Consider the following 18,661-nt stretch of genomic DNA (forward strand, 5'->3'; position numbering starts at 1 on the left):
CTTACTAACTCATAAGCTTTAGTGAAAGTTATTGGGTTAGACGTCTAACCATCATAAGATGCCAACCTTCTTGTTGGAGGACGACCACTCCTCCCCCCTAGGCCACACTGCCGAATGATCTAGAGAATCCATTATGTCAATGAGAGTCCTCACAACTGTAGTGAGCAAGTGTGTATGTGTGTGTTGTTGCACTGTATGGACTAGATAGGTTTTCTCTGGGTGCTCCAGTTTCCCTATTCATTTCTAGTAATCTTAAAACATTTATATATAGAAAGTTCTGTCTCCACTTTATTCCACAATTAACTGAAATACCTGCTTTGAAAACTTGTCAGGTGAAATGTAAAACTGGATATGGGGAGTAAAGATCATCATTGTACCAATTTTGCCAACAAGCTTATGCTCCTTCAAAAATTTATTAAGCATTAAGACTTGTGTTTATTTAATGGTGACACATCACGTTCACACTACCTGATTTTCCACTCACTGCCAAATTAGGAACTCAAAAGCCCAAATCAGAGATAAATCTGCGTTTAATCGACAGTCGTCAATCACTCACTGTGAACTTGTGATGTAAGTCATACATTGTTTTTTAAATAACATTGTTTCAGTCATAAAAAAGTATAATTAGTTGTAAAATGTTTTATATAAGTGAAAAAATAATAGTAGTAGTAATAGTCCTGCGTGGTTACAGGGGCTGAAAGGCCGGAGGGGGGAATTCCGCAAATCCAGGAGGTAGAACATTAAATGTTGTAGTATAAGTCTTGGATTACTCCAGATGAGCGAAAGACTCCTTCTCAGATTTGTAAAACTTCAATTTTAAGTCAAAGTCTTGCATATAAAATCCTACTGAAGTAAAGATACACGAGTATCAACAACTATATCACTTTAGGTGGTTTAAGTAAAAAAAGGTTAAAGACCTTACTTTGTAAACATTGCCCCCTGAGCTGTTTCACCTAAATAACAACGCAATATTTAAGCAAACAAAACGGAATAAATCCTACAAACACACATTCAATTGGTAGTTTAGTAGATAAAAAAACTGACTTTACTATACACATGGTAGCATGGCCCATTTGAGGGTATTCTTCACAGCCAGGTTCTGCTTTTGCGTTTTTTATTTAGCCCCGACACAGAGGTGCACATATGAACATGCAGTAGATGCCTCATTGACCACTGCGATAGCTCTACACCATTTGAGAACAGCGATGACAAAGTGGAACAGTTGATGAGGAATTTTTTACCATCCTCAGACATTACTTATATGCCACTATGTATATATATAGTATATTACAGTATATCTGTCCAGGAGAATAGGGCCGGTCTCATTCCACAGATTCTCCCTTCTCTCTCTGAGCAGGACCAAGGTCAGGTTCTAGATAAAGGACCAACTAGACATTGTAGCGTCTTCGCTCAGGGACGTTCATATCTTACTCAGACGCTCCAGACAGAGAGACACCAACTTCAACTCTCACCTACTTCTACTCTTTTGTGTATTTCACCAGGGACAAAACGTAAGGACTCATTGGGATTTAGGAATCAATACTTTAGACTTAACTCTCCAATAGGATGTGAACACCTACATGTAACATAGAGAGTGACAGCTATTTTAGCCTTCCATTGATGTGCTCTTAGAATTGGTTAAGCAAGTAGAGTGAGATATACTGGGTGGATGTGGGAGACATCTTCAGACTGGGGGTTGACAATTGCTCATGTTACTCTATTGACGTTTGTATATTGTTGCACCTTCTGGTCTCCTTGATGCATCAAGTCTACATTAAAACCTTTTGTATATCAGCTGCTGCCTGAGTTCTCCTTTCACCAGCTTCCAGAAAACATCCACAACCCTGTTACTAACAGTAGAACTGCTTTCAGACAAGCTCTGAACTCTGGAGATCCTCCGGACTCTCCCGAGGGGGGCTGTAAGTGTTAACGCACATCTGTAGGGCAGCCCCCTCGTAAAATATTCATAAGAGCCGATGTAAACCAATTCTCCAAACAGCCTCCACATGTCATGTATGACGTAGCCATGCCCGGCGACGCCCATGCTCTAGCCTATGTTGAGCAGTTAGTGATGCTGATGGTGCATTTTAGAAGGCTGATGATAAAACTATTAGATTATTCCATTGAAGCTTAAGGCCGCTTCTGTTTCTGCTTCACAAACCACACAGAATCATCAGATGCCACTACCAACAGTGAGGGTTTAAATTGGGAGGGATCAGAGGGGAAAGAAATCAGCCTTGGGTGTTTAGATACAAAGATGACAGCTTATATGAGAACAGGTTGTTGCACATTGACCCTCGGTGGCCGAAATGAGGACAAGTAGCAAGAGCGTGTCAGAGCTAATGCAGAACGCACCTGATACAGAGACGATGCAGGACAAACCAGATACAGACTTGGGGTCTGACTATGAGTTTACTGAGGCACAGAGAAACCTGAGGGAGTACATCAGAATGGTGATCCTGCAGCTCTTCCAGAGGTGCAACGTCTACAGGGACAACCAGGAGCAGGTCATGGCCTGGCACAAAGACCGTCTGCTAAACCTTATCATGGACGTACTCCCGAAGGACCTCGTTCCCAACATAAAGTCCGACATTATGGCTCAGTCTGTGCAGCAAGAGATTGGCCGTGTGTTTGTCATGAAGCTGAAACGTGTGATTCTTAGACATTACCCACATGTCCCCCCCATGTGTGAGGTGCGTGTTCACTGCAAACTCAAAGACCACTCAGGAACGGGGCCCCCCCCGCTTTCGTTATCGATACTGCCATCTGCGTGTGTATGGTTGTAGGAGTAGGACTTCAGCTCCTCCACTTCCATTGGATTTCATAGAACCAACTGTGCACGTGTGTGCATGTGTATATCTATGGTTACTAGGGCCAATTCTGGGTCAATATCATGATTGTGAGGAAATTTTGACTGGTCCTTACAAATTCAAAGGCTTGTAGGGTTGGTCAGGGCTATGGTGAGGCATTTAGTTATGATGGGCTTAAGCCTGAAACATGCTTCTGCGTTTTCACGGGCCCGTAAGCGCAAGAGCCCTTCCGGGTCCCTTACGTGCTTATGTATCCCTTCTTACGTGCTGACGGGTGTCGACCCCCTTTTCTAAAATTTACGGCAAAGCTCCGCAAGCTCACTCAGCCCGCAAGGCTGTGATTGGTCTGCTCTAAATCCCTTCTGGAGCTGCATTTCCGGTTTCATGCCCCATAATACAGGCAGAAACAACGGGAGATTTAGAAGAATGAATATGGACCAAATAGAAGAGCGTTTGGCAGAAGAGATCCGAAAGTATGTCCACTTGTATAACCCGTCACTGACTGGCGTATTTGTCCGCCTGAAAAAGGCTACAAGGAGCCGCAGTAGCTATGTAAATAAACAATCGATGAAGAAGAAAGAAGGCGTCTCTCAGGTCGTCTTCGACAAAAAGCATTACTCCGCCTAGTGTTCTGGCGCGGAATTGCTTTGTAAGACGCGCAACGGTTGGGGAAGCATGAATGACAACGAGTCTTGCGCCACAGCGGCGTGAAAAGACGCAGACGCATGTTTCAGGCTTTACCCTAACCAAAACCCTAATGGAGCCAGGGAGTCCATTATGTCAATTAGTGTCCTCAAAACTATGGTGAGCAAGTGTGTATGTATGCGTGTGTGCACTCTATGGACCGGATGGGTTTACTCTGGGTGCTCCGGTTTCCCTACTTTCTTGGGGAATAAAATATTGTGAAAAATAAAAATATAACATTAAGTTCTCTCTTCACTTTATTCCACAATTAACTGAAATACATGCTTTGAAAACTTGTCAGGTGAAATGTAAAACCGTATATGGGAACAACCGTAAGATTATAACACTTCCCTACCATACAACCCATACAAAAAAAACAGCTCTGTATCGTGAGAACATTGACGTTTATTTTGAACTTACAACATTGTGAGGGTTAAAAGTGGGCGGGATCAGAGAAAAGAAATGAGGATGCAGGCTGAACGATGGTAACTGGAGCAAATAAAGCTTTTAGCAATAATACTGCTAGTGTCCATATCTGTGAAAAAATGAAAGCAGAGAAAGAGAGAATTATTTCATCTTATTAAGAATTGCTTTTTTACATCGTTATTGTTCAGATGTTATTTAAGATTTTTGCAACACATGAAGTTGTTAGGATGCGTTGTAAATACAGCTGGTCATTACAAACATAAAGTACTTGTACAGTCTCCGGCAACGATGAGCAACCAAACTAAGAGTCAATGCACCATTAGAATAATCTGCAGACGTTTCCCCAGAGCCATACATCTGTACTAAGCTTTCAGGAAAAACACCTGAACCTAAGGTTGATGTTACTCACTTCTGAAACTCCCACTCCCTGTTGTCCAGAGGGCAAACCTGTCTGGTTTTCAGCCAGCGAGAAATACAGTGGAAATGGAAGGCGTGCTGAAGATGGAAAAAGAAAGACAGGGTAGAAGGAAAAATTAATAAACTGTATTCATTGTATGGTTTATCATAGCCAGAACTTATTTTATGTTTTTAAATTCACGATATCATACCCCCTACAAAAAAACTCACATGATTTGAATACAACACATTGCATTTTTTATTGGAAATGACCTCAAGATGCTCAGCAATCACACTGAACTACAATGAGATTTCTATTTTATAAAATCAGCATTAGAGATTTGTTCGAGGCAGGTATGGAAACTCACATTGCAGACACCCCAGGCCACAGTGCACTCCTCAGAGGTGGCAGAAGCCTGGTTGGCCTGGCACTCGATACCTGGTGGGGGAACGAGACAAATGTGTCAACAGATGCAATTTCACAAAACCGAACTTACGGATTACGTCCAAAATGTTATATTTACTGTGACTTAGTACAGTAGTAATTGCTTAAATTACAATCCAGAGATGCGGTTAAATCAAAACAGTTGTGTGTTCACCTGAACTGTGCATATTAAAAGTAGCTGACGGTGAAAGCCATGGACACTGGAAGAATTGGAGAAGCCTCCTGCATCATTTAAGTCACATGAATGGGAATGTTTTTGGCTTCCCGGTCACATGTAATGACAAAACAGCTAGCCGGTCAGAGAGTGTTAGGGTTGCCATCATTAAGGGTTTGAACAACCGGGCACCAATATCCTGGTTTCACGGAGGAATAAGCCACGCAGCCGTCATTGGTGTTTACCAGAACCGGAAGTGATTAAAAAAACATCACCCTAATTTGTCTGTGGATAGATTCAGTCTGTGGCAGCAGTGTGACCAGCACCTGAACACAGTTGGCAACAGAGCCCAAGGGAGAGGTACAACCAGAGCTACAGCTGAAACCAAGAGGTCTGACTGTCTGTGTGGACAGTAGCAACTTTATGGAACATGGCAAAAGTGCACGGGTCACTGTTGATTCCACTGTGTGAAGGTGAACTCACAGAGATCCATGATGTGGTTCCGACAGATGGCGCAGTTATCCACCACGATGTCCCAAGCCCACAGCGCCACAGCATTCCACTGGTGGGAAACAACACACAAAGAAAGTTACATTTCACACTTCAAACACAAACACGTCAGTGCTGGTGTTGAGCAGCACAGACACACACAACATGGAAATAGTAAGTGACCAATGCAGTTTTGACTTGTACAGCATGTAAAGCCTCAGTGATGAATGCTTAAATCATATATAGTTTAAAGTGTGAGGTGCCAACCACAACACAGTCACACATAAACAAACACACAAACAACAAAAACACGACTCGTTCATTAAATCGTTCAAGTTCATACAGAAGAGAATCAAAACAGTCATGATTTTAACAGACATTGGGCAAAACACTAGACTTCAGATCATTTGTAATAAGTTTATATCCATAACAAGTTTTCCCTTTTCTTTCCAACAGTTAAGAAATAATTCTTAACACAAACTGACATCTTATAATGAGTTAGGTTTTTCCCATCCAGCACAATTGCAAGGAAATGGTGTTGTTTTGACTCTTTGCAAGTTGGAAAATGCAGTTGAGCTAAGCTAGGTTAGCTAGCTTAGCTTAGCTTAGGCGGTCCGTGACGTCAATACGGTTTAGCGGCGGCGCTCGGGTGGCTCGTCTCCGGTCTCCGTTACACCGCGGTGGCGGGGTGATCGGTGGTCATCATTACACCGCGACGAGATCTTGTTTTAAACACGTTGCTTCACCCCCCCCTCAACGAGATGTGCTAATTCATGCCGACAGCTAATCTGCGTTAGCGGCTAAACGCCATAATGAGTTGGCGCTAGCATGCTAACGTCCGGCCCGTGTCATGGAGCCGTGTTAGCGGTCACCGGGCGCGGCGGACATGTTTTACACGATCTCTCCGCCATCATTACCTTCTTCACTTCGAAGCGCTTCTTGCTGGCGCCGCTGTTGGTGCCGCTCGGTGTGTCTACATCCATAGCTGCCGCCATCATGAGAGCTGCGCTTTAATGTGATCCACCCGGAAGTAGAAAGCATGCAATTTCCGCCGGTATCAGCGGGTTAACGACGGATCACAGCCAGGACTGTGTCTTTGATCTGATCGTGGAGAAGAGTTGATGTTGATCTGATGTTAAAAGAGATGATTAATTTTTTTTAACGTTAAATGAATGAAGCAGGAAAAAAAATTCAGGTTCTACCGAGATTTGAACTCGGATCGCTGGATTCAGAGTCCAGAGTGCTAACCATTACACCATAGAACCGCTGCTTCACATCGAAAATACTCACGGTACTTCACGACACGTCACAGAACAGCGTGCACCAAGGCATAAGTGATGGAATCACACACTCAACACTAAGTCATGTTGTTTGGCATGTGAGGAAATGAACTTCATCAATTTAACGACACACGTTCTGCAAAACGTCTGTATAGTTGGATATCAACCATCTTAACTAATGGATGTCAGTATACATTAATAAACACACAGGACTAATGTCACTTCTCTCTCTCCCTTTGGGCTCTGCTGTGTTTATTATGCTCATGTAGCAAAGAGTGTACTTCACCTCCACACAGTTGTTATCTGAAGAGCTTTAATTAATAAAACAACATTTAAACACTCAGTTGCACGAACAAACTCATGAGCACGTCTCCTGGGCAAACTGAACTAAACCAGATTGTTTTGTTTTTCTCTTAATTCGGTGTCTTCTTGGTCTTTTTGGCCACTTTTGTTGACGCAGGTTTCCTCTGAGGCTGGTTCTTGGGAGGTTTGGGTGCTTTGGCTTTGGGCCTTGCGGGTCTAGCTTTGACCCCCGGGGCCTTCAGGAGACTGGGTTTGGGTTTCTTCACTTTTGCAGCTCTCGCTGCCACGACGACCTGCTGGTGTGAGGGAGAGCTGCTTCCCGGGCACGACAAGAAGACCTGGACGTCCCTGACCTTCTGACCCCTGAGCTCAGGAGGGTGGCCGCAGGTGGCCGTCACCTCCAGACTCACATTCTCCATCCACCTGGGGCACAGATACAAAGAGACAGAGGGAGACGTGGGGTTGAATAATTACAGTGAGTAGAACAGCACTTAGCTCTGTTGGTTTTTATGCTCCCCTGATCCCTGTGGCTACTCTCCTGTTAGATTCAATCCACTGCCTCAGAGCAGGTTGTGCCATATCTTTGCCAAAAGTGGCACTGGTATGTCAACTGGAACTGGCCCACATTTGCTGCATTGCGTCTATAGGCTCACAGTGGTGGTGGCTCTGCCACATTCATACCTAAAGTGGCCCAATGCTGTGTTTGTATAACCGGGCCACATTTTGCTTGATCATAAATGGACCAGGTTTGCTTGACTCAACCAGATTATCCCTCGTGCTATTTAGGCCATAATGTGCTATTTAGGCCATAATCACCAGTTAAAAAGTGGAACACTCTGGTTTCACATTTGCTTTTTGACATGTCAGCACTACAGGCTCAAGTGCAGCATCATTTCCTGAAGTGGCCCACATCCGTATTCTATCTGTGAAGTTGATCGCTCTACCAGTTGTTCCATCCCGCTCCAGTGACTAAAACAGCGTCTACTCACTTAATTTACCATTAAACAACTCAAGGGATATTTATAAGAGACTCCTCACTGACCTGCGTAGCGGCAGTAGAGCACAGTCACACATCAGCGGGTTGTCCTGCAGGTCGACCACCTCCAGCCCAGTGAGCAGCTTCAGCTCAGGAAGCTCCTCCAGCTGGTTTCCTCTTAGAGTCAGAGCCCTCAGCGCGGTGCCCAGCCCCGCCAGAGCGTCCCGGGACATCTGGACCACAACACAGTTCAGAGAGCTGATCAACGATAAGTCCTGCTTTTACAGCCTCTAGAGTAAATATGGCTCCAGTGTTGTGGCTATTATTAATATATTTGTTAAAGAAAAAAGTGCATTCAGAGATTGGAAAGACACAGACATGAAGCTAAGGACACTGGGGACAGAATGGTAAGGTCTCTTGTACCTTCTCCAAGCTCATCTCATCCATGTAAAGCTTCTTCAGACTCTGGGACATGGGCTGGAACGAGTTCGGTCCCACCCAGCGGATCTTGTTGCGAGATAAGTTGAGCTCCTCCAGATTAGGGACCTGGGACAGAGCGCTGGTTGGCACCTCTGTCAGCTGATTTGAGCCCAGGTGGAGTGTAGCTAGGAAGGCCGAGTCCAGAGCCCCCTTGGCGATAGCAGTAATGGTGTTATTGGTCAAGTAAAGTTCCTGCAGCTTAGGGGTCACTGAAGACAGCAAACCAGTGGGCTCTAGTTTAGAGATGGCATTTCGTTCCAGGTGTAGCACAATCAGACCTGGTAAGAGTCCCAGTGCTACCAGAGAAACACAAAGAGACACACAATATCCTCATTTGAGCTTCCAGCATTTAGCTTCCATGTTAATTCCTGTAAATTTAATTCACACACAGCCAGACTTGATTTGACAAACCACTGACCTGCTCCAGGGAACTGTGCCAGCCGGTTCCCCTCCAGGTAGAGGTAGGTCAGCTCGGGGGCTCCAGCGAAGGCTCCAGGGTCCAAGGATGTGAGGTCATTGTCAGACAGATACAAATAAAACAGTTTCTTCATCCCCCGAAAGGCGCCGCTCTCGATTTCGTGGATTTTGCAGAGATCCAGGTGAAGGGAAACGACTTGGCTGGAGCCGGGGAAGCTGTTGGCAGGAAGGTAGTGGAAGTGGTTGCTGCGGAGGTCGAGCAGCTGCGTCTTGGCGGGGAAGCCTCTCGGGACTTTGGTGTGACCCTGACCCTCACATGTGGCATGCTGGGATTCAATCTGGCAAAGGTGCATGGAACATAAGAGCAAAAAGGTTTCAGATATTTTACCTGAACCCTGACTGGATTTTTAGGGCACTTGGATTGGACTTGCACTCACATCACAGTCGCAGTTCGCTGGACACTTGGAGTTCTGCTTGGGCTTGGCTGTGGGTGGAGAGCTTGTGCTGTCACTCTCCTCCTCAAACTCGTCCGTCAGCCTCTCTGCCCGGCTGCGGCAGCGCAGATTCAGAGGAGCCACCGTCTGCAGCGGCTCGTCTGAGAGGTGAGGAGGTCCGGCACAAGCTCCCAGCAGCTTCACACCCCCGGCACGCGCCCACTGCTTCAGGGGCCGCATGTAGCAGTTACAGTAGATCGGGTTGCCTTTAAGAAAAATTATGATCAGGGTGTGGTAAAGATGTTAAAGCATGTTCATCCTTGATTATGATTTCATGTCAGGATTTGTGTTAATGAAGAAATGTCTGAACACAGTTGTACCAGTCAGGTTGAGGCTGCCCAGCTTCTTGGGGCCTGACAGCGGCTCCAAGTTACGCAGCTGATTGTGGCTGAGGTCCAAGTGGGAGAGGAGGGGGACGTGGGACAAAGCCTGGTCGGACAGGTCCTGCAGGGACATGTGGTTCAGGTAGAGATGTGTGAGCTTGGCCATGGAGACGGATTCTTCCCCGAGGTAGGTCATGGGGTTGTGGCTCATGTCCAGACGCTTGAGCTCGCCGAGTCTTTACAGGGGGAAGAGAGGAAAGTAAAAACCAGAGCGACAGATTCGCCCTTTGACAAATCAAGGCTGTTGATGCCAACTACTGGACATAGTTGTACTAATAACCAAAGCCAAACATTTAGAACAAATTTAAACAATTATTAAAGTATATGTGCCTTTATAAGCGATATCAAGGCTGGATTACCAAAGCAAAGCTAAATGCTGTCATATGATAAAGTTCTGTGCACAATGAACATAAAAATCCTTCAGACTGTCCCACCTGGTCATTGTCTGAGTGGGAAAGAACTGCAGCTCATTGTTGTCCAGGCTGAGGCGGCTGAGGGTGAACAGGCCAGCGAACGCCTCGGGGGCCAAGTTGTTCAGGGAGTTATGACTCAGACGAAGCCACTTGATGTTGAGCAGGCCCTAGAAGAGAAGCACTGTGGGATCATGCTGCTCTAGTAACCATGAAAACCCTGTCCGTGTTACTGATGGTAAAATAAGCCCCAGTGTGAGTACCTGGAAGGCCATGTTGGGGATGTACACCAGCTGGTTGTGGGTGAGGGCCAGCAGGTTGAGGAAGCCGAGCTGTGTGAAGGCTCCAGGCTGAATCTCCTCAATGCGGTTATGGTCCAGATGCAGCTCCTTCAGGGACGAGAGGCCGTCGAAAGACTCCTGCAACAATCAGACCAAAATGAGAGAAGCTCTCAGCTTTATCGTTTAGGGTCGGACGTGCAGTTTTTCACAGCATCAGTCTTGTTCTGTCACCTGGTAAAGGATGTCAATTTGATTGAAGGCCAGGTTCAGGGAGACCAAGCGGCCCAGGGTCCGGAAAGCTCCTTCTTTCACCCTGATGATGTTGCAGCGCTGCAGGTTGAGGTGGGTGAGGTAGGGTGTGAGCACAAACGCGCCCCTGGGCAGCACCTGCAGGTTGTTGTTCTTCAGGTCGAGTTTCAGCGTAATCTGTGAGGGAGATGCAGCTGAATGGACGATGTATCGGACACTCAAGTGGAAACCATTCTTCTCTGAGAGAGGTATGTATGAATGGCATTTCATAAAAAGTTAACCATGTCATTTAACAGCTCCTGTTTGGATGGGTAAAGATTTAAATAGAAGAAACATTTGAAATTCATTAGTTTTCTTTTCGTGTTCCTTCCTCAAAAAGCCGTGTGGAGTGAAAAGGAGGCACTGCACTTAACGTTTGAATTCCTCACCTCCTCTATAGTCGGGGGAACCATTGTTAGGTTCTTGCCGACGCAGGCGACCGTGAGTTTGGCGCCGTCACAGCTGCAAACCTTCGGACATTTCCCTGCTTCAGTGGGTAAGCTCTGAGCTAGAACCAGCAGGACGATGGCAGCAGCGAGGAAACGCATCTGTGCCGGGAAAACATGTGTTAGACGTCAAAACTACAAACCTCACAAGTTAAAATGGATGTTGTACTGTTCAATCTACAATTTACTAATGTTACTGTTAAAAACTCATCCTGGAATTTGACACTGGCTTTGTTCCAACACTCAAAATCCCCAAAATAATTGGCTGTATAAATGAAAACAACTGGATAACACTGGATCTGTACTCAATATCTCAAGAACCACAAGTGTCAGCTCTTCTGGTGAAAAACCATGTCGAGACAGATACACACACACACACACAGACACACACACACACACTTTACCTTCCAGCAGAACGTCACAGCAGCAGCTCGGGTGGATTTTATGTGAATCTGTCAGTTTACACTCCAGTTATCCACCAGTGACTGTTTTAACTTCACTCGGTAAGTCCAGTGCTTCGGTTGCAGCAGGCAAACAAACAGGGCTCTGAAAGATTCTTCTGCAGTGACCCCTGATCCCTGTGCCCCCCCACTGCAAATTAACACCTTGGCTTTACATTTTCCATCCAGTTGGAGGCAGAAACCCTGAGGGAAGGCGACTGCACTGCATTTGTTAATTTAAGACATTTAACTGACTGTTTTTGGTTTGTATGTCAGTGCTTTTTACATCTTTGGAATCCAGACATTTCTTTTTCAAAGCTCAACGTTACTTTTGTAGTAAAAATATAATACACTTCTCCGCCCAGGTCGAACAATCATTACAAACTCATTAGGTATCAGTTTCCTATATGTACATAATTTTTATTATCAAGAATGAATGATTCCCTGGGAAATCAGTGATAAGTACAAAGTTAAACTCTAATTAAACTCAGATCTGCACCAAAATGTAATTTTATGTGATCCTTCACACACTAAAACAAACCAAATGACGGACAGAAAACACACAACCTGCTCGGTCGAGGTTATTACAAATTCTACACAATTAATAAATGTACACAGACATCAAGCATTCAAAAAAAGTTTTATTTTGAAACAACTCAGCCTCATTCAAGGCAGAAGAAACTTTTAAAGCCATCTAATCCCTTTTGACAGCTAAAGTTACCTTTACAGTCTTAATTCTATATTCGCCACTCAATAGATACCGTTGTTTACACATATTTCTATCGAATTTCAAAATCATTTGATATATATATATATATAAAAAAAAGCCCTGTGAAGGTAGATATGAAATAGAAAATGTACAACAGCTGATGCTTCAAGTCCAGATCTATCCAGCTCAGAACGTTTTTATTTTGCAGTAAAGTCAAATGTGCTTCAGACCACGTGTCACTAACCAGGACACGGCACACAGACGTTAGATTAGCCTCCTCTTCTTCACCGGAAAACTAAGAGCGTGAAGCCCAGGTTGTCTTTGCTGTCCTGGGGTTAGACGAGGATACTTGAAGTACTTCAATTCCATAAGAAGAACAAGTGGAGTCTTCTTCACATGTGCTGCTCTGCATCGGATTGGGTTCCATCATTTCATAGAACAGTCCGTGAAAGTGTGTGTGTGTGTGTCCTCAATCCTTAGCTGTCAGCCCCGACTCTATGCAGTGTGGATTGGAGGCCGTTTCTTGCGTTGCCACATGAGTCCAGGACCTTGTCGTTTCTGTGAATGATAAACACACATAATGAATTAAAAAGGTTCAGTGTGTAAGATTTAGATGAAAGGATCCATTGGCAGAAGCTGAATACAATATAACAATCCTAATGATGTTTACACTAGTGTCTTTCATCTAAATTGTATGATTTGTTGTTGTCTTTACCTTAGAATTGGCCTTTTAAATCTAAATACTTTATATTTACATCAGGAGCGGATCCCCTCTCTGGAGGCGGCCATGTTTGTTTTTACAGGAGCCCAAACTGGAGGGTGAGGGGTATTCACCTGCAACATGCAACTTCACCACTAGATGTCACTAAACCATTACCTTATTTTTCTAATAGTTAAAGAGACTTCAACATTGTTAACAAACCCCTTTTCAACCACCAGTGTTTCACCACCGACACTACGTGCATCCAAGTGTAAGAAACATTCATGGTTGTGCTTCACTCCTAATGATGGGATGAATAATCCTGGCATTTTGTACCTGCAAGCTGCCTCCTGATTGGCTCATTCGTTCACGTCCTTACCGGGACATGAAGGCCTCGAGGACGGCCACGTTCTCTTTGGGGAAGTAGTCCTGCCTGACGACGTGCTCCAAGGTGTGGAGGTGGCCGGGAACCACGGCCACAGGCTTCACTTTGTCCTCACTCTGCGCAGCCGAGTCCACAGGAACAAGAGGAAGCACCGATAGGGGAGGTCAGGAAGAAGACGTTAAAAAAATAAACAGGAAATGTAATGAAACAAAAGTGAGGAATATACCGGTTTAACTAAAGCGTACCTTGATCAGTCCAAGCAGCACCAGCAGAGAGGACACAAAGCTGTAGCCTTGGAAGGAAGGAGTGGAGAACGCTTTCTTCAGAAGAGCATCTGGGACGAAACAGATCGAGTTACACACAAACATAAAAAATAACCATTTCCCCCCATACATAGAAACAGAAAGTGGGTAAAGTGTCTCACCGATACTGTCCAGCACTGCGTTCTTAACGTCAGTATTCTCCTCCTTGTACACAGATGCTATCTTGAGGAAAGCTTCGGCTGTTTTTGTTGCATCGCTAACATCCACCTACAGAGAAAAGAAGACCGATCATTTGTATTCTTAACATCCAAACCCTGGTGTTGATGCTTTTGTGGAACCATCCCTGTGTTTACCTGCTGCTCGATCAGCAACGCTCTCTTGGCTCCCAGTTTGAGCAGTTTGTCCGGTGAAGGAAAGCTGAGGAAGGACGACACATCCGGTGGCCGAGGCACCGACACAGGAGTAGACAGCTGAGAACGACAGGGGAGAGAAAAGAAAGTCACACAAACAACCACATGTACTTTAAATGGCCGACACAGAAAGACCCGGCAGCAGAAAGGAAAATGTTATAGGAAGGTGGAAAATTTCAAACTTGTCTCAACATATATTTCTGCAAACAATCATTATGCCTGATGAGATAATTATCTGACCTTGTTGTCAATGCTTTCCTCTTCATCCTCCTCCTCCTCTTCTTCCTCTAATTCCTCCTCATCCACGTCCTCATCATCGTCATCCTTCTCATCATCTTCATCTTCGTCATCGTCTTGGTCACCCTCGTCGTCACTGAAGCAAATAAAAAAAAAAATCACAGCTCATTAGTGAGGTTTTACTCTGGAACACAACTCATGAACCACAGGAAGGTTGTGGGGGAGCAAAGACACGAGAGACTAACTGATGTGTCCTGCCAGTCCTCCACACGAGGACAGAGAGGTAGAGAGAAAGGACAGATTGAGTTCATTAACACCACAGGAGCTAAAAGGTAGAACAGGGTTACCTGAGGGATCCAAGGAGCTCCCCCATGTTCATATCTTCCATGGCGTCTCTCAGAGCTTTGCAGCCATCCTCTCCGAGACAGTTGCCTGAAATACAAAGAGATCATTTTATACAGCTAGTCAGAGGAGTCAAATTAAAGAATAATAAAGGTTAATAGCATCGTAATTAATAGGGCATCATCCAAATGACTATTTACTAGTGTTGGAAAAGTTTAAACATTTTCAAATGGTTCCCACTGTACTGTTATACCACATCTGACCACTGGGTGTCGCACTGAGTAAAGGCCGATGGTATAGGCCACTTTTTAATTTGTCATAATGATGAATGTTTCATTGATTCACATAAAATCAAACCGATTTGAGCTGCTACACCAGTTAAGATCAACCCAACAGGCAGATATGTGAGAAGCTAAAATGTTCTTCACAGTTTTGTACCATTTAAGTCCAGTTTCACCAGCTGATCCTTGTTGGTCACTGCTTGTGCCACAGCCAGAGCAGCTTCCTCTGTGATCTCGCAAAAAGACAGGTTGAGTTCCTGTAAAATGGAAGAATATAAAATAAATAAATAAAGAGATCAGGACTTATACTTGTAGTTTGGCTTCTTCTGTTCCGGGGGTCAGAGAGAGCCCAGCTCTGAAGCACTCCCTCACCTTGAGGATTGGAAGTCCCTCGGAGACGGTTTCTGCGATCGCTGCAGCCCCCGCCGGCCGCACCAGGCAGTCTCCAAAGTTGATCACCTGGATACTGCGGAGATGTTTCAGGGCCTGTGAAGAGCACAGACATTAACTGCTACAGCCTCACATCCATCAAATCTTAAGAAGATCATTATTAGTCCAAGCAAAAATGATCGAGAAGGACAAAGTGGTGGATGATCTTTCTAAAACTAATTCTGCTGTTGAACCCAATCTACTGCCTATTTCCCAGTGTGGAGGGCAACAAGCCCCAGTATGTAAATGTTGGCGATCTCATTCACCAGCAGTCAAGGTAGTAATACCAGTGGTCCTGTACCTGAGCCATGGCGATAGCCCCCTTCTCAGTGAAGGTGTTGTCGTTGAGGTTGAGGATGCGGAGTGCTGCGTTGTGTTGCATGGCTGAGGCCAGGGCCGTCACCCCTTGGTGATTGATGCCGTTCTGGGGCATGTGAACCTCCTCCATGCTGCCCATCAACTGGGAACAAAAGGGCCAGTTGTAAGATTACTGGGACAACAGTCTCACACAGCAGCTCTACACAGAGAAAGGCAGACACTGACAATAACAACTTTTTTTTTTAACAAAGCATCTTCTGATTGAATAAAAAATGTAGCCTGACATGTGGTATTTTATGTTTTCCCAGATCGAGCTGTCGGTTAAATCTGTACCTTGAAAGCTTGAGCGAGGGCAGTGGCTCCATCGTTCTCCAGCCGGTTCCTCCCTGCTACAAACACCTTCAGGCTGAGGGGGGTGCCTTCAGCACTGGACTTTTTATGGCACTGGATCAATGAGGCGGCCAAGATCTGAGGAATCCAGAAAAAGATGCGTTCAGCATACAACGTGGTATCTTCACTTCTTAATTTCATTTTTACAGCTAATGATGACAAATGCCGTCCTTGTGACTTCCTACCTTCCCCCCTCCGATGCCCATGCCACAGTTATTGAGGCGCAGCTCCTGCAGTGTGTAGCAGGCGGTGCTTTTAAGCAATTTCTCGATGCCCTTCACCCCGTCCGGCCCAAAGGCGTTGTCACTGAGGTCTAAAACAGTCAGCCTGGCACCAGCCAGCATCAGAGCGTCACCGAGTGAATTCTACAGCACCAGAGAAAGGGACAAAATGAACATGAGGCAGCGGACCACAACAAAGCTTCCACTGGGCTGCAAGATACAGATATGTAATAATTCAGGAGATGGAAAGTGTTCAACACAGCAACAGGCTCTAGAAGCTTCAATTTGCTTTGACCATAATGTAGTGGAACAAGTGCTTTACCAGGGCAGGAGGGATCTCAGGGCGCAGGCGACCTGTGAACATGTCGCTCCAATAACAGCGCTGAAGGACAGAGATTAAAAACAGCGTTAGTGTCAACCAAGAGACATTCAGGAACAAATTCCATTAAGAAAAGACACATCAACACTTATCATGTTCAATCAAGTGGATATTGTGTAAGTAAATTAAGTATCTAAGTGTAATATCTAAAATAAATATTTAAGATCTGAAGTGATCTTTTACTTTAAACATTTGTAATGTCACTTTGGGTTTAAAAGAATGATGATGGGCAGTGTAACTGTGTTGTTCATATTTACAGAACATAGTTAATATTTTCTATATAATCACAAATTGACATGGTATTGATAGATGAACGTGACTGTGAGATTCAAAATGACAGAGTTCAGACTTCAGACCTGGAACTGGCTCTTTGTCTCCAGGGCCTTGGCGATGGCCTGTGCAGCCTCCACTCCGAACGTGTTTCCCTCCAACCTCAGGGCCTCGAGACCCTCAAAGTCCTGGATCTCCTTCACTATCTCCTCCACTGGAGAGGAGGAACAGGGGGAGCGGATACAGAGGGGAGGAGATGAGCTTCAATGTAAAGCTTTGGATTTCGATCACGTGTTCTTGTTCACAGCAGATCGACAGCTGACACTCACCTGACTGGGCGTCATCCAGCTTTCTGCCCTGGCCTTTGTAGCTCAGCTCCCCGTCCTCCACTCCAGCCTTGGCCAGAGAGTCGGCCAACTGTGCAACAATGTCTGACGCCATCTGGACACACACAGGTTTTACTATTAATTCTGCGTTGAAATGATCTTTGTTCAGTTGTGCTGAAGGACAGAGCTGCCCCACTAAATCCCAATATAATAAAAAGAACGTCACCTGTATGAGATTTCAGATTTTAAAAAGGTCCAGTGTGTAAGATTTGGATGAAATGGATCTATTGACAGAAATTGAATATGAAATAATTACAGGGGTGTTTACACAAGTGCGTTTTGTACGAGTTGTTGTTTTCTTCACCCCTAGAATGAGACCTTTATATTTTAAAACCTCTCTATGGAGGCCGCCATGTAGTTTTTTTTAAAGTAACGCAGACTGGAGGGTGAGGGGTTTTCAGCTGCAACATGCAACTTCACCACTAGATGTCACTAAAATCTACACACTGCACCTTTAAATAGTTTTCTCTTAACTTTCTCTGTGTTATTCTTCTTTTAATTTCCCTGCTCAGAACCTTGAATCTACTTAAGTGAATGAAAGATCCATCAATATTTATACACAACATTTGTCTCAGCTCATGCACGTGTTGTAATCCATGTTGTTGTTTAGTTTATCCGGACCCTGAGCCTGAATATTAAAGTCATCATTCGACAGAGAATAACAGATATTAAAAACAGTTATTTTTCGGTTTTACAGGTTGAGGCAGTCACGCAGGGGGGTTTCGAACCTGCACCCAGCGCAGGGTGCGTGTTGTTCTAGTTGCTCAACAGTGTAACAGAGGATTTACCCTCGTCAGCAGCAGTTAGCATTAGCCGAGCGCTCCGGACATTATCCTGTTTAACAACGTGGTGCCTCCGGTCCTTACAGACATCAGCAGCTTCACGCACACGCGACACGGGGCCTGGAGACTACCCCCCCCCCCCCGTTAGTCCCAGTGGGCAGCGACCGTAAAACGTGACAGTCCGCTAGCTAGCGTGGGGCAACATGACACGGAGCGTGGCCGCACTGTCGGCCTCTCCGCTCGGTCACCGGTGAACCGCCGCCCCGCTGTTAGCATTAGCTCCGGCGGCGGCGTCAGAAGTGGTTAAACAGACACACCGCGCTGCGTCGGTGAGTCTGATCCCGACAGACGGACCACCGACATTACCTGAGCTTCTGTCCGGTCTCACGCTCCCGCTCGTCCCCGACGTTCAAACACAGAACCAGCAGCTCACTGCCCGAGCTGACGAGCACACAGCGCGGGGACAAGGGAGCTGTAGTCTGGGTGGACTACAACGGTGCGTTCACGGGACTTCTGCTGCTATTTCTGCGGGAAGTTACACACTTCTCTAGAAACGT

At 45.3% G+C, this 18,661-nt stretch overlaps 3 protein-coding genes and 1 non-coding gene across 5 annotated transcripts; all 4 read right to left on the bottom strand.

The window, feature by feature from the left end:
- Positions 1-3,879: 3,879 nt before the first annotated feature.
- On the bottom strand, positions 3,880-6,474 carry rbx1 (ring-box 1, E3 ubiquitin protein ligase). The gene is made up of 5 exons (XM_053443746.1): positions 6,322-6,474; positions 5,399-5,477; positions 4,685-4,755; positions 4,330-4,415; positions 3,880-4,029 (listed from the first exon to the last, which is right to left on the bottom strand). The coding sequence occupies exons 1-5, from the start codon at positions 6,400-6,402 to the stop codon at positions 4,017-4,019; spliced, it is 330 nt and encodes a 109-aa protein (XP_053299721.1). The 5' UTR covers positions 6,403-6,474; the 3' UTR covers positions 3,880-4,016.
- Positions 6,475-6,597: 123 nt separating this feature from the next.
- trnaq-cug (transfer RNA glutamine (anticodon CUG)) lies at positions 6,598-6,669 on the bottom strand. Its single transcript has one exon. It is a non-coding gene; the product is annotated as a tRNA-Gln (tRNA).
- A 274-nt stretch (positions 6,670-6,943) lies between these two features.
- On the bottom strand, positions 6,944-11,264 carry chadla (chondroadherin-like a). Its single transcript, XM_053443671.1, has 10 exons — positions 11,106-11,264; positions 10,660-10,854; positions 10,411-10,566; positions 10,172-10,317; positions 9,675-9,913; positions 9,292-9,560; positions 8,862-9,198; positions 8,387-8,739; positions 8,030-8,196; positions 6,944-7,410 (listed from the first exon to the last, which is right to left on the bottom strand). The coding sequence occupies exons 1-10, from the start codon at positions 11,262-11,264 to the stop codon at positions 7,098-7,100; spliced, it is 2,334 nt and encodes a 777-aa protein (XP_053299646.1). The 3' UTR covers positions 6,944-7,097.
- Positions 11,265-12,225: 961 nt separating this feature from the next.
- LOC128458725 (ran GTPase-activating protein 1) lies at positions 12,226-18,585 on the bottom strand. 2 transcript variants are annotated; one of them, XM_053443682.1, is made up of 16 exons: positions 18,471-18,585; positions 17,266-17,377; positions 17,023-17,150; positions 16,610-16,669; positions 16,252-16,431; positions 16,010-16,144; positions 15,660-15,818; positions 15,302-15,415; positions 15,087-15,186; positions 14,654-14,738; positions 14,310-14,442; positions 14,013-14,129; positions 13,821-13,926; positions 13,642-13,730; positions 13,391-13,512; positions 12,226-12,869 (listed from the first exon to the last, which is right to left on the bottom strand). In XM_053443682.1, exons 2-16 carry the CDS (start codon positions 17,375-17,377, stop codon positions 12,788-12,790), a joined length of 1,722 nt encoding a protein of 573 aa, XP_053299657.1. In that variant the 5' UTR covers positions 18,471-18,585; the 3' UTR covers positions 12,226-12,787. The 2 variants fall into 2 exon arrangements, with proteins under 2 accessions (XP_053299657.1, XP_053299658.1); XM_053443683.1 differs by having other exon boundaries at positions 13,348-13,512.
- Between the last annotated feature and the right edge of the window lie 76 nt (positions 18,586-18,661).

This window comes from Pleuronectes platessa, chromosome 16 (genome assembly GCF_947347685.1).
Source record: "Pleuronectes platessa chromosome 16, fPlePla1.1, whole genome shotgun sequence".
In the NCBI taxonomy this organism is placed as follows: domain Eukaryota; kingdom Metazoa; phylum Chordata; class Actinopteri; order Pleuronectiformes; family Pleuronectidae; genus Pleuronectes; species Pleuronectes platessa.

Coding starts and splice junctions, on each gene's coding strand:
- LOC128458725 (XM_053443682.1), bottom strand. CDS start 17,377: ATGGCGTCAGACATTGTTGCACAGTTGGCCGACTCTCTGGCCAAGGCT. Junction 16,670..17,022: donor AGACAAAGAGCCAGTTCCAG/GTCTGAAGTCTG, acceptor TCTGTCCTTCAG/CGCTGTTATTGGAGCGACAT. Junction 15,187..15,301: donor AGGGACTTCCAATCCTCAAG/GTGAGGGAGTGC, acceptor TCCATTTTACAG/GAACTCAACCTGTCTTTTTG.
- rbx1 (XM_053443746.1), bottom strand. CDS start 6,402: ATGATGGCGGCAGCTATGGATGTAGACACACCGAGCGGCACCAACAGC. Junction 4,756..5,398: donor GAACCACATCATGGATCTCT/GTGAGTTCACCT, acceptor TTCCCCCACCAG/GTATCGAGTGCCAGGCCAAC. Junction 4,416..4,684: donor TGGCCTGGGGTGTCTGCAAT/GTGAGTTTCCAT, acceptor TTCCATCTTCAG/CACGCCTTCCATTTCCACTG.
- chadla (XM_053443671.1), bottom strand. CDS start 11,264: ATGCGTTTCCTCGCTGCTGCCATCGTCCTGCTGGTTCTAGCTCAGAGC. Junction 9,561..9,674: donor GGGCAGCCTCAACCTGACTG/GTACAACTGTGT, acceptor TTTTTCTTAAAG/GCAACCCGATCTACTGTAAC. Junction 7,411..8,029: donor GCTCTACTGCCGCTACGCAG/GTCAGTGAGGAG, acceptor TCTGTGCCCCAG/GTGGATGGAGAATGTGAGTC.